We start from the raw sequence: 17,096 nt of genomic DNA, 5'->3' as shown, positions 1-17,096 counted from the left end.
ACATTTTTAATAATAGTGAATAGCTAGTATTTATATAGCACTCTAGGGCAGGTAGGTGGCAGAGTGGATAGAGCACTGGGCTTGAAATCAGGAAGACTCATCTTCATAGGCAGGGACTTGAACCCTTTTGGTTAACAGTACTGTTGATATGATCTCAAACCTTAGTTTCTCTGTTAACCCTTTTATGTACAGTTGATAAGAACCAAGCGTTATGGGTCTGGGGCACCTCAGAAGTTTTCTGGAGGAAATCAAGGAAACTTCTTGAGAGAAGGGATTTTTGTTGTTGTTGTTGTTTCCTTTGTAACCCTAGTGCTTAGCAAAGTGCTTGGTATGTAGTAAGGATGTAATAAATGCTTGTTAATTGACTGCTTGGAGGCAGGAGGTGGCTATCTGTTGATCTGGGGCAATAAATAAGTGGTGTCGAATTCTCCAGGCCAGAATGAGCTCCCACTTGTGTTGTATTTGAAAATTCAGGTAAACTGAGAGACAAAGTTCTGAGGAAACTAAGGTCTGGACAGGTTTTTACTTATCCCATGGTCCCACAGTACTCAGTGCATGCTGATTCCTCCTTTAGAATATGAGGGCAAGAACTATTTTTACTTTTTTTTTTTAATGTATGTTTGTTTATTTTTGCAGGACGAGGGTTAAGTGACTTGCCCAGGGTCACATAGCTAGTAAGCGTCAAGTGTCTGAGGTCTGATGTGAACTCAGGTCCTCCTGAGTCCAAGGCTGGTGCTTTATCCATTTTGCCACCCAGCTACCCCCTATTTTGCTTTTCTTATATATTAGCCTGATGCCTGGCACATATTTAATAAATTAATTTTTTTATTATTTATCTATCCACCATTTATCTAAATATTTAAATGAAAATATATATTTAATTTTAATGTTATTTAATATTATTATTTAGTATTTAATAAATTATTGTTGAGTCAACTTGAACTGGTTTTTTTTTTTTTAGTGTGGCAATTGGGGTTAAGTGACTTGTCCAGAGTCACACAGCTAGTATTAAGTGTCTGAGGCCAGATTTAAACTCAGGTCCTCCTAACTCCAGGGCCAGTGCTCTATCCACTGGGCCACCTAGCTGCCCCCTTGAACTAGGTTTTGTAACTCAGTCCTTCCACTTCAAAATACTACTCCACAAAAGTGCCCCAAACTGCAGAGGTCAAAGAGGATGAGGACTGAAAAAAAAAAAAAAGGATTTTGTAAGTGGGGGGAGGCCATTGATAACTTTAGAGAAGGCAGTGATTGGGGCAGAAGGCTGATTGTAAGAGACTAAGGAGAGAGTGGCTAGTGAGGAAGTGTAAACATTAGATGTAGAAATTTTAGTCAAGAAATTTAGCAACATAGGTAAGAAGAGAGATAAAAGGGGCCAAAAGAAGCCCTGCCCCTTCTTTTAGGATCGGGGAGATTTGGGCATGGCTGTACATATATGGAAAGGTGCCAGGAGGCAAGGAGGCAAGGGAGAGCTTGAAGATGCAGAAAGTGGAGGGGATAAGGGTGGAGCAAGGCCCTGGAGTTGATGGAGTGAATGGGATCAACTGTTCAGGTTAGCAGGGATTAGTCTTAGTGAGCAGTGTAAGTATTTTGTGATAGAAGATCAAGAAAGGAGAAAAGTTTGCTGAAGTTTGAAGAGTGGAAGAGAAGGGAGGGAGGAGGGTTGAAGTTTATGTTGGACTGCCTCTATATTCTCAGTGGAGTCTAGGCTGTCTACCAAAGACAGGGGGTTGGAGGTGCCTTTCATGGTTAGAAGTTAGAAGGCAGAAGGCTACTGAGATCAAATAAGATATGGTTGTATTTTAGAACAGTTCCTGGCACATAGTAGATACCTGATAAATGCTTATGCCCCTAAGTGGGGAATGAGATAATGAGTCTGATATAGGTAGAGGAGGATTGTTGAATGGTAGGAGGGATTCAGCTGAGAACCCTTACATTTATAGGGTACTATATATTTCTATTGGAAGAAAGTAAACATTTTGTGATTTGTCTCTAACGATAGTAATTCCTGGAGCAGGAGCAGAGAAATTGGATGGCAGAGGATTACCCAAGGATAAGGTTTTATAGTTCAGAAATGGTGGAGGGTCAGAGGGGCGTGGTAGTCTGGGGTGAGACATTCAAATGTCAAACATCACTAGCTGACATTTATAGAAAAGTTTAAAAGTGCTGAAAATTGTTAACGCTTCTTATCAGATCCTCCTGTGAACAACCCTGTGAAGTATGTTTACTTGTAATTATTTTCCCACTTCACAGATGAAGAAACTTCATCTCAGAGACCTAAGTGATTTGCTCATGGTCACACAGCTACTAATCCTTAAGGAAGGGATTACTTGTATCTCTCCCAACTTTTAAAGGGTGGTGTTGATTCCTTTATGCCACATGACTGGGAGAATAGGTTTAAGGGACTGAAGTGTGAAAAGTAGATTTAGTGGGAGAGTGGCAGGGTTGGAACAGGAAGAGGAGAGGAGGCTGTGGTCGGAGGAGATTAAAAATTCTGAATTTTGGAAGTTGTGCAGTTTTGAGATACAGGGAAATCTAGAGAGATTTGTGTTGGTTTGTGGCAGAAAATAGAGGCCATTGGGATTAAAGAAGTTGAAGAATTGACAGGACGTGTTACTAGTGAGATCTTCAGCATCCTTTAGGATTAGGGCAGGGGACTGGGCGGAGAACAAAACATTGAAACAAGTCCTAAAATTCACTGGAAAAAAATTGGGAGAATGAAGTGAAGATAGAAACTGTCAGACATACTCACTTTTCCTCCTGACCCTGAGTAATAGGGAATGGGAGGAATGGTCACCAGTCATGTGTGTCATAAAGGGTGTAGTGTCTTATTCAATAAGCCAGTTTTCTGTTAAAGGGGTAAATGGCAGAGATATTGGTTGGACATCTCTACCCTCCGAGAATTTTTTGTTTCCTTGCAGAAAAAGTTTAATCTTTCTAAATGACTACCTAAACATTTTTTAAAGACTGCTATTGTGTATCCACTAGGTTTGACTGGATTTGGGGAGTTTACCTGGTTGATAACATATGGAGAGGTAGGACAAGAAAGATTACTGACATCTTCACTTGACTGCAAATAGTCAGAGTGACCATGGGCTTGGACTGGGCAGACCTGGGTCTGAATGCCAACTGTTACTTACCACTGATGTGATCTTGGGAAAGTCACAGCTTCTGGATGTCAGTTTCCTCATTTGTAAAACAGGGGAGTTGGACTACAGCAAATGTTTATTCCCCTATTTCCAAGATAATGGTTTGTAAGAAGCCCATAGATTCCTATCTTTTCATCTCCTCACCCTTCTCTCTTTTGGGGCTTAACAAATGTAACTCCTTGATGCTATTCTTACTGGGAGGCAAACCCTGACTCAGTTATATTATGTGTGACCTTTGATAAGTTATATTTAACCTTCCTCTGCCTTTGTTTCTTCAACTGTAAAATAAAGAGGTTGGACCAGGTGTCTAAGGACTAAGGCCCCTTCTTTCTCTAAATGAGAATCAACCCCCAAATTTTTAGTCTTTGATTCTTGTAGCTTTTGTGAATCCTTTCTAAAATGGTGCTTGCTTCTGGTCTACTATTCAGGGCACATTCATGCCAACAATTTATATAACCCCATCCAAGATAATGGTAATTCATGAAACGACATCTTCATTCTGGATTCTGTTCTTAGTGAATCTGGAGCAAAAAGGGGTTGTGTCTATCTCAACAACTGTGATTCAGTTATCTATAGTGTATGCTGTGCTGAGATATACTGGGCTCTCTTCAAGTACCAAGGGTGGTGATGGAAGAGGGCGAGAGCAATTTTCTCCAGACTCCCCAGGTAAACCTCAAAACCTCCCTGAAGGATACTCCCTAAATCTCAAGAGTTGGAAGGGACCTTAGGCCACAAGAATCACTTCCACCTCATAGAAGTCATCCAGTCTTTGTGTGAAGATCTTCCAGTGAGGTCTTCATTACCTTCCAAGGCAGCCCATTTCACTTTTGGATAGCTCTGATCTTTGGGAAGTTTTCCCTTTCATTAAACCTCAATGTGCCTTTCTGTAACTTTCCCCCTGTTGTTCCTGGTTCTGTCTTGTGAGGTCTAAGTGGATCAAGACTAATTCCTTTTCCCTCTGTCAGCTTTCCAAATGCTTGAAGACATAAGTATCATGACCTCCACTTTGACTCCCACTCTCCCCCTTCTAGTCTTCTCTTCTCCAGGATAAATATTCCCTTCCTTCAAGTGATTCTTATAGTGTAGAACTGCAGTGTCCTTCACTATCCCTGTTACTCTTCAGGGTCTCTAGCTTATTAAGGCTCTTCCTAAAATGTTGTGCCTAAAACAAGACAATATTCGACATGTAGCATGACCAAGGTTGAGTAGAGCATGAAAAACACCTCCCTGGTCAAGGCTTTTTTTTTTTTTTGGTGAGGCAATTGGGGTTGACTTGCCCAGGGTCACACAGTGTCAAGTGTCTGAGGCCGGATTTGAACTCGGGTCCTCCTCACTTCAAAACCGATGCCCTATCCACTGCGCCACCTAGCTGCCTCCCTGGCTTTTCTTAATGTGACTTAATATTGTATTAGGTTTTCTTTTTTTGTTGTTGTTTTTGGTGGGGGTGGGAGAGGTTGCTCTGTTGACTCATACTGAACTTAGAACTTAGCACAGTGTCTGGCACATAGTGCTATATAAATATTACTATCATCATATTCTGCTGAAATTCTCAAGTAATTTTCAGGCAATCTGCTACATCTCTGCCATATGATATACTTGTTAATTTTTTTTGAACCAAAGTATAATCTTTTGACATTTATTCTTTTTGTTGCTGTTGTTTTTTGTGGGGCGATGGGGGTTAAGTGACTTGCCCAGGGTCACACAGCTAGTAAGTGTCAAGTTTCTGAGGTCAGATTTGAACTCAGGTCTTCCCGAATCCAGGGCCGGTGCTTTATCCACTGTGCCACCTAGCTGCCCCGGCATTTATTCTTATTACAGTTCTTACTAGATTTTGCTCCATGTTCTATTTATTCCTGGCTCTATCAAGACGGCGATTTAAATTGTCTTAGGATCAAAAATGTCATAGTGTCCTTGCACTTCAGAGCTGGAAATTTAAGATCACCTAGTCCACCCTTCCCAGTTGTACATAAACAGGCCTAGGGTAAGTTACTTATTCAGGGTGAGTAGGGCAGCAATGGGGTAATGAGTAGCAGAGCTGATATTTGAACCTAGGTCTTCTGACTTCAGATCCAATATTCTCTCTACAGTATGTGACGCCTTGCATTTCAGAGCTTCCCATTTGTAGGGCACATCCACTGCTTTTGATCACAACATGTCCAGGTCCTTTTGTCCTATATAATTCTTATCCAAGTCTGGAATTCTCCATAGCGGAGCTTTCCAATGTGCTGCAAGTTTTCCTTGTGGGTATTCTGACATTGGTATTTCACAGGTATTAGTGCAATATTCAGGCTGTCCCTTGGCTCATCTTTTTCCCCAGAGAGAGACATAAATACCTCTGTGTGTATATATACACATACACACATAAGGTTATGTACATCTACATACATATGCATGTATATCTTTGATGATGTTTAACATCAGGAGAACTGGATAGTTTTTTACTTACCAACTACAAATTGTAATCCTCTGGTAAAAGTATACAGATGGTGGGGAAGAATTTGTTTCCAAAGAACAGGGAGTTCTTAGAACTTTCTTCCTGGTCCTTGGGAAACTCAAAATTTAGGCACTAGTTCTTTTGAGACTATCTGAATTTCATTTTGTTTATATCGATGGCTTAATTTAATGAGGACATGATAGTTATGAATTCCAGAACATCAAAATCTCCAAAAATTTAAAAACACAAGTAACCAAAAGAGCACACAGATAGACTGATGCCAGATAGGAAGACTGTTCCATTGGGCTGAGGGAGTTTATTACATTCTCTAAATCCTGAATAAAAATCAAGTTAGCTGGGATTGGGAGATTCCAGCAGTGCGAAGCAGGAAAACCCTTTCCAGCACATCCCTAAAGGGCAGAGGTACGACTGAGCTGCAGCAGAGAAAGGAGATATTGAGGAGAATCATGGGCCTTTATAAGCATCTCAGAGTTGAAGACCTGGGCTGAGGGAAGTGCTGAGAAGAGGGTTGTTCTTTCTCCAACTTCCCTTCCTGGTGCCTGTCTACCAGTAGCCAGTAGAATATAACCTGTCTTTTTGTTACACAAATGTTCTAGTAAACTGAATTTGGCTTCAGCCTGAAAGAAGTCAAGAGTTAACTAGAGGTAGATATAAACGTAAATGTAAGTAGTCAACTCCACCTCTGCTCAGATGTTAGGAATTTTACTAACTGGAGGCTTGTAGTCATTGTAATTAAACTCATAAGTTTTTAGTGAAAACAGAGGTTCTTAACCTGAGGTCTCATAAATTGTTTTAAAAACGTGTGTCTGTGTGTAAGTATGTATACCATTTATACACACACTGACAAGTGACTTTCAATATTACTGGCTTCTCTGTAATCCTATGTGTTTTATTCTATACATTTAAAAACATTAAATCCACTGGCTTTACGAGACTAGGAAAGAGGCCCTTGCCACACAAAAAAGGTTAAGGACTATCGGTCTAAAGGGGGGACTACATGGATCTCAGGAGACATTGTTTTGTCCACCAGGCTAAAACGAGCTATTGGGTGTTAAACCAAAGATGAACAGTGCCAACCCTTAAGAAGATGACCTCAGTCTACTTGGGTTAAAAAAATAACTTCACAAAATGCAAAGTGGGGAGGTGTGGCTGAGAGACTGTTAAGGTTTTAGTAGAACGTGAACCTAAAAGGAATCGACCGTGTGATGTCAACAACAAGAAATAGCTAATGGACCATAGATTTAGAGCTGGAAAGGTCTTAAAGGTCATAGAGTTCAACCTTCCCAATGCCCACAGGTGAACTGAGTGAGACCTTGAAGGGTGAAGTGACTTACCCAGTGGTTACAAAGGTAGTAAGTGGCAATGCAGGGATTCCAAACCGGGTTTTCTGAATCCAAATATAGCTTCCCCCACCCTCCAAGGCACCACGGTGCCTCCCTTTCCAAATTATTCCATTTTACAATATTTCTTTATATAGTAAGTGCTCCTCTGCTCCTAATGTTTTTCTAATGTTAAATAATTTTATAATTTATTTACGGATTTTTAACAGTATTTAGTGAAGTACCCTGCCCAATTATTAAAATAGTTCAGATTTCCTACACAAGGCTATTTGACAGCCTCTTTTTTTTTTTTTTTTTAAGTGAGGCAATTGGGGTTAAGTGACTTGCCCAGGGTCACACAGCTAGTAAGTGTTAAGTGTCTGAGGCCGGATTTGAACTCAGGTACTCCTGACTCCAGGGCCAGTGCTCTATCCACTGCGCCACCTAGCTGCCCCTACAGCCTCTTTTTTTTTTACTGTTATAACACGATATGGGAAGAAATTAGGAGCTAGGCTTCATAATATTCATAACAAAGTGAAAAAGTCCTCAAATGAAATTTTAGATTTATAATGTTTTTCCAAAACAGTTTCTTCAAATCTTTTCTTCTTTCCCAGAAAAATGCCCCTTTCCTCTCCAATAATAACCCAGGCTAATAGGGACATCAGTACAGAGGTGGCTCCAAATCAACCTGGACAGTGATTGTTAAGAGTCTGCCAGGTCAAGAATTTCAACAGCTGATTGGAGCATCTTGGCTCCTCCCTGGTGGAGATCCATCTATCAATCCACTGTGAAAGGAACCAGATGGAGACTTTTTGACTGACTCACCCACACGGACAGTCAAGGACAGGCTCCTACTTCAATAATACCAGGTCCAGGTACCATCTTAGACTACATTAAGAAGCTCTATATCTAGGTTTGGATATTTCTTCCTGTACAGTCTTCCCTGGTTAGATGCCATGTGTATTATTTGTGATAGTTCTGAGGGTCACATTTTAGGAAAAGCATTCGTCATCTAAACTCAGCCCTCCCATGGAGGACACGACCAATCTTGTAGTCACAAAATTATGCAACTTGGGAATTAACCTCAACTCTTCACATCGGTCCTTTTCTGCCACCTCCATCCCCACTCCACACATTTGCCAAATCTTTTCAATTCCATCTCCTTCTCTCTACTTTGACCACATCTGTCCTAGTTCAGTCTCACTACCTGGACCACTGTACTGGGCTCTTAGTTTCCTGGCACCCAGTTTTTCCTCACCAGTCTTTCTTCCATACAAATGCTAATGAATAATCCTAAAGTTCAGTTCTGACAATGCCATTCTCCTCTTTTATAAGCTCCAGTGGCTTCCCATTACTCTTAGTACAAGATATAAACCATTCAACATCTGAGAGCCAATGACGCACCACTCCCCACTTGAACTCACCACTAAGACCATACTGTCTACCTGCTGCTCCATGTACAGATGATCTCTTACTTCCAAAACTTTGCATGGGATGTTTCCCACGTCTGCAACACTTACTCATTACATCTAGTTTTGGGATCCCTGGCTCCCCTCAGGGCTCAGTTGAAGTGCCATCTCATGGGGATTTTCCTAGTTTCTTCAGTTTTAGTACTCCCCACCTTCAACAGAAATGACTTTGTATTGATTGTGTACACATCCCTCTATTTTCTTATCATGTACTCAACAGAATATGAACTCATTTGAGGGATGTTTCATCTTTGCATTTGTATCCCTAGCACAATGCCTGACCAAGTAGGCATTTAAATTAAAAAAAATAAATTTATACTAATTTTATAGATAAAGAAGCTAGTGGCTCAAGTTAAGCTGATTGCTTATGTTCACATGGACAGTACTTATTGGACGTAGATTTGAACTCAGATCTTCCTGACTACAAGTCTAATATTACCCCTCCAACATAATTCTTTCTCATGCAATGAGAATTAGATTAAGAAATGGAATAGTTAGCAACTGGCAAGATCCTGTAAATAGTTGTTTCCCATTATCTGAAGGGTTTCTATGCTCAATGGGAGAATCAGATTTTCTGTGCTTTGGCTATAAATAGGAACCATGGCAACCTGGCACAGTGGAGAGAGTGCCAACTCTGTAGTTTGAGGATGCTGTTGGGCTGGATGACCTCCCAAAGTCCTAGTTTTAGACTATATTCCAATATTGCAAGGAGGCAAATTTCAGTTTAATGTAACAAAAAATTTATCTAACCATTTTAGAGCTATACAAAAATGGAATAGGCAACCTTAGGGGTTGGGGTTTTCCTCACTCCAGTTCCGTGAGCAAAGTCTGACTGGGCATATGGTAAAGTGGCCACCTGTTCAGGTATAGGTTAGTGTAGGAGGCTCCCTCCAACTCTCAAGCTTCTGAGATATTTCACTATGTCTATTTCATCAGCATGGACAATTTCCCCATATTATTCTGGTGGATAATCACCCCATACTATTCTGATGCCAATCTATAAAACTTTCATTCAACAACCAGGGAGCCTGCCTATGGTTTTTCCTCAGTGGTTCTATGATCCAACCCTTTCATTTTACTGATGAGGAAATAGGCCCAGGGACATTAAATGACTTGAATAAAGTCAGTACATGTCAGAGGCAGAATTTGCACACAGGTCCCAACTCCAGAGTTAGAGCTGTTCCCCAGTGTGCCATACTGCTACAAAAACTGATTCATATCCTCTTCTGCAGAGAGGTATCCTTGATGTTTTAGATGTCAGTTGGGATACGATCATACAAATAATTTCAATACCAAAGTGACTAGATGTACAAGCTAGGTTGTAGTAGGGATTCTTTTTTGAAATGGATTGTATTGATGGAGTTGGCATCTGAACTAGGCCTTTAAGTTAGGCAGAAATTAAGAGAGCAAACAGGCAGAAATGGGGAATAAGAAAGGAAAAAGGAATTTCAAGTGGAGGGAACAATGTGAGAAAAGAGGTGGAAGGGTTTCCAACTTAGCTTCTCTTGTTTTGCAGAAGCACACCACTCTTAATAAGCATCAAGACAGACAAGCAGAGGCTATTGGCAGTCAATGCATTCATAATGCAAAATGCACCCCAAAAGAAGAAATATTGTAAAGCTCTAGGATAGGTACAAGCAGGTAGGCTGAAGGAATAAACTTTGTCTATAAAGCTTTTGGAGAACACTTCTGATAAACTTTTAATTTATTGGCTTTATTGTCTTAATTCAGAGTTAATACCTCTGGCATTATTTCTATAATTATTACTGTTTTACTTGTTGAGGCAGAAAGAAAGAACATTTTAAATGGTGTGTGAACAGGAACACGTTTATTAACAAAAGAAAAAAAACTCAAACAGAATAAAATTCACATTGTATTGAGCTACAATATGGGAGCAGATAAAAAAAATATTACACAGTTCAAGGTAGCCCTGGCAAACAGAATGCATCACTGTTGCTATATGACATTAACATAGGTTTTAAAATATTCAGTAGCGGCGAGTAAAGCGGGTGTCATTAGGTCTGTTCCCTCTGTCCTGTTCTCCAATTCTCCACCTTGCATTCCACCACCCTGCATCACATGCCCCGGGAATTTCCACCTGCAAAGCTGCCATGCCTAGGAACAAATTCAAACTCTTTTTGTCCCCAAGATTCTCTCCCACCCCTGTAGGCCGCTACCTGTACATTTGCAAGGAGGGCTGTTCAGTATGATTTAGAGCCATTAACTTTATGTATTGTCTTCCCCCTCTTGATCAGATGCATCAGATGATAGAATCATGAGATTGCTTTATAGGGAACAACACATGACTGATCACACATGGCTTTAGGTAACAAAGGTATTACTTGGAAAGATTTCATTTGTTTTGAAACGCTTCAAATCAGCAAGTTAAACAAACATGCAAAAAAGAGGCTGTTATAAAAGGAAGAGGAAGGGAAGCGTGAAGAAAAAGAAAATCAAACTATCCTCGACGAAACTTCTTACCCCGACATCCCTCCTCGAGTTCATCACATGGCCTGGTCCAGAGTGACCAGACATACTTCTCTCACCACCTAAAAGACAGCGTTTTCAAACATCTGGAGAAAATTCTCCAGAAACTACAGTGCTTTGGTATAGCCCTTCCTCATCTTAATTCCTACCTTAATGAAAATCTGGCTAGATTAGCGAGTAGGGTCTGGCTAGATGCTTCTTCTACTATTATTGTTTTTTTGCAGGCAATGGGGTTAAGTGACTTGCCCAGGGTCACACAGCTAGTAAGTGTCAAGTGTCTGAGGCAGTATTTGAACTCAGGTACTCCTGAATCCAGGGCCGGTGCTTTAACCACTGCGCCATCTAGCTGCCCCTACTATTATTGTTAATAAACATAACAACGACCGCATAGGATATCGTCCACCTTGGCCCATTGGGTAGTGACTGAAGCAGGTGCACTGTCTCTTGCTCTCTTTCACTTTTAACATTTCCATCTCTCAGAAGGCAGGTCCTCTTTGGTGTCTATACATTACTATGTACAGATCCAGGCCCGTAGCAGGCAATTTCAGAGTTGTAGAGGACACAATATTATATTCACCAGGAAATCTGTATTTAAACAGCAATCTTCTCTACAACACCCCCCAAGAATAAGTGGTCATCCAACCGCTGCTTGACAGGTCTGCTGGCTTTGTCAAGAGCAGTCAACTTTATTTTAGAGCTCTTTTACTAGGTTTTCCCCTTATACCGACTGAGCTGAAATCATCTCTCTCTTCTTATTACCCCTTGATCCTGAATCTACCCTCTGGGACCATGTGGAAGAAATCCAATTGTTCTTTGCCATGACAGACATTTGCATACTTGAACACAGTCATGGTATTCCTTCACCTTCCCCATAGGTCCTCTGACTTCTAGGTCGCTCCATCACCTGGTTTGCCTTCCTCTGAATGCTTCCAGTTTGCCAATGTCCTTAACTCAAGTGTGGCCCCTAGAACTATGTAGTAGGAACAGGGAAGAGAACGAGGCTGCTATGCTCTTCCTTCACTGTGGACACTATGCTTTTATTTCTTATTGATATCAGATATTTCCTAATAAATAATCTTCATCCCCCTCCCCCCTTTAAGCACTTTTTATAGAAAGCCACACAACACTGTCTAAGTGATAGTAACTGGGAGTACATCACCTTTCATTTTGGGGGTAATTTACCAATTGTTAATTAAAAGATATGTGCGCTTTTCCTTCAAGGAATTTTGATGGCTTTTTTTATTTTTATACATGATATAGTGGAAAGAAGGCTAGATTTGGAGTTTGAGGGCCAAGATTCAAATTCCCGTTCTGGCACTTACTGTGTCTCCATCTTATCTATAAAATGAAAGGGCTTATCAGTTGACCACTAAATCCTTTCCTGCTCTGTATCTATGATCATATGTTGTTGGAGTTTTTGTGTCTGTTGCTTTTGAGTGCTTTCTTCACACAGCATCCACTAAGACTCAAGGTTCTCTGAATTCTTCATATTTGCCATTCCTTATGGTGCAGTAATATTCTATTACATCCACACACCACAGTTTGTTCAGCTATTCTCCAATAATCAGGTACATAGTTTGTTTCCAGTTTTTTATTCAAATAATACTATGTTTTGGAGGATATGGGTCATTTATTTCTGTCACTGCCATCCATTAGCTGGGATTTTTAAGGCTATCTTGTCCAAACCGTTCTGAACAATCTCTTCTACATTACCACATTATAACTGAAAAGTGATCATCCAGTCTTTACCTGATGAAGGGGAAGTGAAGGAAAACCCATTACCTGCCAAGGCAGCACATTTCATTTCTGGATAGCTGTCAGGGTGTGTTCTCTTTACATCAAGCCATTTTCCCTTTTTCAAGTTCCACTATTGCTGTGGGTATTATCCTCTAGGGCCAAGCAGAACATATCTGACCCTTCTTCCATGACAGTTCTTCAAATACTTGAAGACAGCTATCATGGCCATCATCTCATTAGTTTTTCCTCCAAGCTAAATATATATCCTCAGTTCCTTTACTGATCCTCATATGACATGAACTCAAGTCCTTTCACCATCCTTGTTGCTCTCCTCTGCACCTCTCAGTTATCAGCATCCTTCTTATGGCCCAGAACTGAACAGAGATGTCCAAATAGGGTCCCTGACCAGGGCAGAGTGCAGGGGGACCTCCTAATTTTAGACACTAGGCCGTCTCTTAATGCAGCCTGATATTTGCATTGCCTCTCTTGGCTGCCAGATCACACTGTTGACCCATAATTAACTTGCATTTCACTAAAACCTCAAGATCTTTCAGATGAACTGCTATATAGCTATGCCTACCCAGATTGTCCTTGGAATGTCAAGTCTACAAGATTAAAATTTTTTCCTTTCTAAATTTCAATTTTTTCAATTCAATTTTTTCTAGGTCTTTTTGATTCCTGACATTCAATGTGTTAGGGTTATCATTAGCTTTGAGTCATTTGCAAATGTGGTAAGCACATGATCTCTATCAAATCATGGGCAAAAAAAATGTTAAACAGTATCTAGTCAAACAGGTTCTGAGATATTCTACTATAGAGACTTGCTCCTATTAGGTCTGGTCACTTAAATGATAGACAGATTGCATTATTGCCTAACCCTGCATTCTCCATCTTTCTCATTAAGAAAAATATGGAAGACTTTGCCAGTTACTTTGTTAAAATCTAGATTTGGTTAAGGTGGCAAGAAAGAAAATGAGGTGGGGTGGTTTTTGTTTTTTTTATGGCATGACCCATTCTTGATAAAGTCATGCTGGTTCTTTTTGGAAAGCTTTTATCACTTCCATATGGATACCAAACCATCCCCTTTAATAATAATGGGAGCGAATGTAAGAATGTGCCCAGCTTTCTTCTCCTTCTGTATGACAAAATTCTGAAATTCAGTGGTCAAATTCCTCCAAGTTCCATCATTTCCACCCAGTGCTCGTTCCTCCTTGTGATAATAATCAGATGCCGAATGGAATTATTCTTGGCTCTTCAACCTTTTGAAAGCAGTTATACAGTCAAGAATCACTAGATGTTCTGCTTTAGGTAGAGTGTGTTGTAGCAGATGTAGTGAGTAACTGAAGTTATCCATTACTATATGATGCCTCCCTGTCAGATGTCTGTTTCTTGAATTCTTCTCATCTATTTTCTTTCTGTCCATTGGGTCTGTGATCTAGTCTTGATGGCAACATCACTTCTGTTTCTGTCTTCACTGACCTTACTCAAATGCTCTATGTGATGCTTCTCTTGGTATCATTCTTGGCTATTGACTATGACAGGTCTTAAATGCTCGTTCTTGGCTCCTGGTTTACCTAGCCTGTTTCTCAGCATTTCAAGACTCCTATATTCTAGTCCTGGGCCTCATCCTAGTAAGTCTATGTCTTATCTCTTCAAATTTGCTTGGGTTAGGACTTCTAATGTATAAATAACATAGCAATTTTTCTCACATTTCCAAATTGTTTAAACATCCTCAGCAGGAGGGAATTGAATGTTCCCAAAGCTTCTCAAAAATGAATTTCTTCCTTGTTTGCGTCTTTTTTCATTTTGAAGGGCATTAGGGGATATGTCAATAGTTGTTTATTTGATTACCTGATTATTACGGATTTGAACTATTTCTCAGACTTGTTCCTAGTATATATTTCCTTTTGAGACCTGTTCCCATCTTTGTTTGTTTTTGCGGGGCAATGGGGGTTAAGTGACCTGCCCATGGTCACACAGCTAGTTAAGTGTCAAGTGTCTGAGGCCGGATTTGAACCCGGGTACTCCTGAATCCAAGGCTGGTGCTTTATCCACTGCGCCGCCTAGCTGCCCCCTGTTCCCATCTTTTGATCACTTATAGATTTCATGTCAACTGATGACAGATTTCTAGATGACTGATTTTTAACAGTGATGTCTGATACAATTTTTTCCTAATACCTAACTTTCTGTTAATTTGTAGCTACATCTTATAAAACATCTTTTAATTTTTATAATAAAAATAGTTTTGTCTTTTGTAACCTCTATCCTGAGTTTAGTTTAACTTTGGAGTTTGTTAAAGTTAAACCTTTCTTGATTCTAGTTTTTTAAATATTCAAATCATTTATCTATTTGGAAGTTATTGTAGCAAAAAATAGCACAAACCTATTTCCTACCAAATTTCCAAAAAGTTCTGGCTGAATCACCTCCCTTCTCCAGGAGTTTCTGTTATGACATTAAAAAAAAAAACAACCAACACCCAAAACTACTAGATAGACAGCTATCCAAAACTGCTTTTAGCTTTTGCTTGGTTAATTTATTTCAATGATCTGATATTTACTGCTATGGACTATTAATTTGAGATTTGATGGTACAAGACCCTATTCATTCCTCTTAAAAAAAAAAACAACAAATTTTCCTTGACATTCTTATTATCTAATTTTCTTAATAAACTTTATTCTTGTTTTGCTTATTTCTATATAGTGTCCCCTGACTAAAGAAGACTTGGTTGAAAGTCCTGCCTAGACTCTTCCTTGCTATGGGACCATATGGGCCACAAATCTCTCTCAACTTCAAACAACTTTCTCAAGATTAGATCATGGGTTTTGATCTGGGCTTGTGAAGGGAGTACCTAAAATCAATCAAGTAAGAACAGTGGTTTTTCTTGCAATAGAATTCTTTATATTTTCCTCTTGATTTTGGTCAGTAACATAAATACTGATGATTTTGCATCTGCTGCTTTTCTGAAGCAACTGTCTTGATCAGTTCCTTCATTGATCTTTTATACTTTTTAAGCAGAATTAAATTTACAACCAAAGGTAATTTACTACCACTTTGTCAAAGCCTGCCTGTCTATTCTTTTTTCTCTTGGCTTACTGCTATAGCTAACATTTTTAGTGGTATATGAGATAGTGGAGGGAATGGGCCTTTTCCTTTTCATCTTTTTTTTTGGGGGAGGTGGGGGGGGGGTGGGGCAATGGGGGTTAAGTGACTTGCTCAGGGTCACATAGTGTCAAGTGTCTGAGGCCAGATTTGAACTCAGGTCTCCTGAATCCTGGGCTGGTGCTTTTATCCACTGCGCCACCTAGCGCCCCTACCCTCATCTGAACAGGAATGGTTCCAGTATTTTTTCCATCATGAGTAATGCTAGTTCTTGATTTTGGACAAATGTTTTTTGATAAGGAATTTATCCTTTCAAACAACAAAAACAGGAACAGGAAAAACTGTGTAACTATATTGAGCATAGTTAATAACTGTTGTAACTGTTGGCCTTCAAAGAAAAATGCTGTCCCCAGACCGTTCCAATGAAGGAGCCTCTAAATATGGAAAACTGTCTATGGTCAGTCAGATGAATGTACGAGTCTGTTTTAAACTAAATGCCTTTCTTCCTTTTCCATACCTTATTACAAGGGATGGTTCTCTGCAGAGGGAAGAGAGGAAAAATATATTTGGAAATGAAGGTGGATATAAAAACAAAAGATCAATAAGTATTTTTTAAAAGTACACAAAGGGAAGGATTGGTCATTCTAAGCCTACATACACATATAGTATATTTTAAACAGGAGTGTATTGTAGGCTCAAAGGAGCACATACTGAGAGCTGAAAATAAGCTTCAAGAGCTGTTGAGTTCAACTACATTTTTCATAAGGAAACTGAACTCAAAGAGGTTAAATGACTGGCCCCAGATCATATGATACAAATAACACTGTCAGGTTTGAGCTTAGGTTCTTTGGCTCCAAATCTACCAGAACTATCATGTGAAGGCATTTCCCCGCATTTATTTATATATTCATGTAGTTTTTATTATCTTTGCACCATTATTCAGTGGTAATTTTATTTGTCTGATAGAAGGGCTTTGGTAGAGTGCTTTTCTCAGATCAGCAGTTTTAGTGAGGCAATTGGGGTTAAGTGACTTGCCCAGGGTCTCGCAGCTAGTAACTGTTAAGTGTCTGAGGCCGGATTTGAACTCGGGTCCTCCTGACTCCAGAGCCGGTGCTCTATCCACTGCGCCACCTAGCTGCCCCTCTCCCTATTTTTTTTTTTTTAGAAGAGGTTATGTAGCACAGGGATTAATTAAATGATCTTTACACAGAATTTGGGATGGAAATAAATCACTTGTATACAGCTATGGTTCAGTCATGTTTTTCCCCTCTGGGAATTCATTTATGGCTTTATTAACCCCCCCCCAACTGAATCATACAGAATTGCCATTAAAAATAATTCGGCAGATCGAAGCATACTATTATCACTTTATTTTTTTTTTCCT

General features: G+C 39.8%; 1 protein-coding gene across 1 annotated transcript in view; it reads right to left on the bottom strand.

Annotated features, from left to right (window-relative positions):
- Positions 1-10,195: 10,195 nt before the first annotated feature.
- The window catches only part of LOC122739246 (scaffold attachment factor B1-like), a 38,736-nt gene continuing 31,835 nt past the window's right edge, over positions 10,196-17,096 (bottom strand). The window contains 5 exon segments of the mRNA XM_043981058.1: positions 10,196-10,436; positions 10,439-10,476; positions 10,479-10,504; positions 10,871-10,887; positions 10,889-10,938. Of these exon segments, the coding sequence (XP_043836993.1) occupies positions 10,377-10,436; positions 10,439-10,476; positions 10,479-10,504; positions 10,871-10,887; positions 10,889-10,938 (191 nt within the window). The 3' untranslated portion in view covers positions 10,196-10,376.

Source organism: Dromiciops gliroides, chromosome 1 (genome assembly GCF_019393635.1).
Source record: "Dromiciops gliroides isolate mDroGli1 chromosome 1, mDroGli1.pri, whole genome shotgun sequence".
NCBI classification, from domain to species: Eukaryota; Metazoa; Chordata; class Mammalia; order Microbiotheria; family Microbiotheriidae; genus Dromiciops; species Dromiciops gliroides.
Note: the sequence above shows the minus strand (reverse complement) of the source record. Positions and strands in the feature narration are given on the sequence as shown.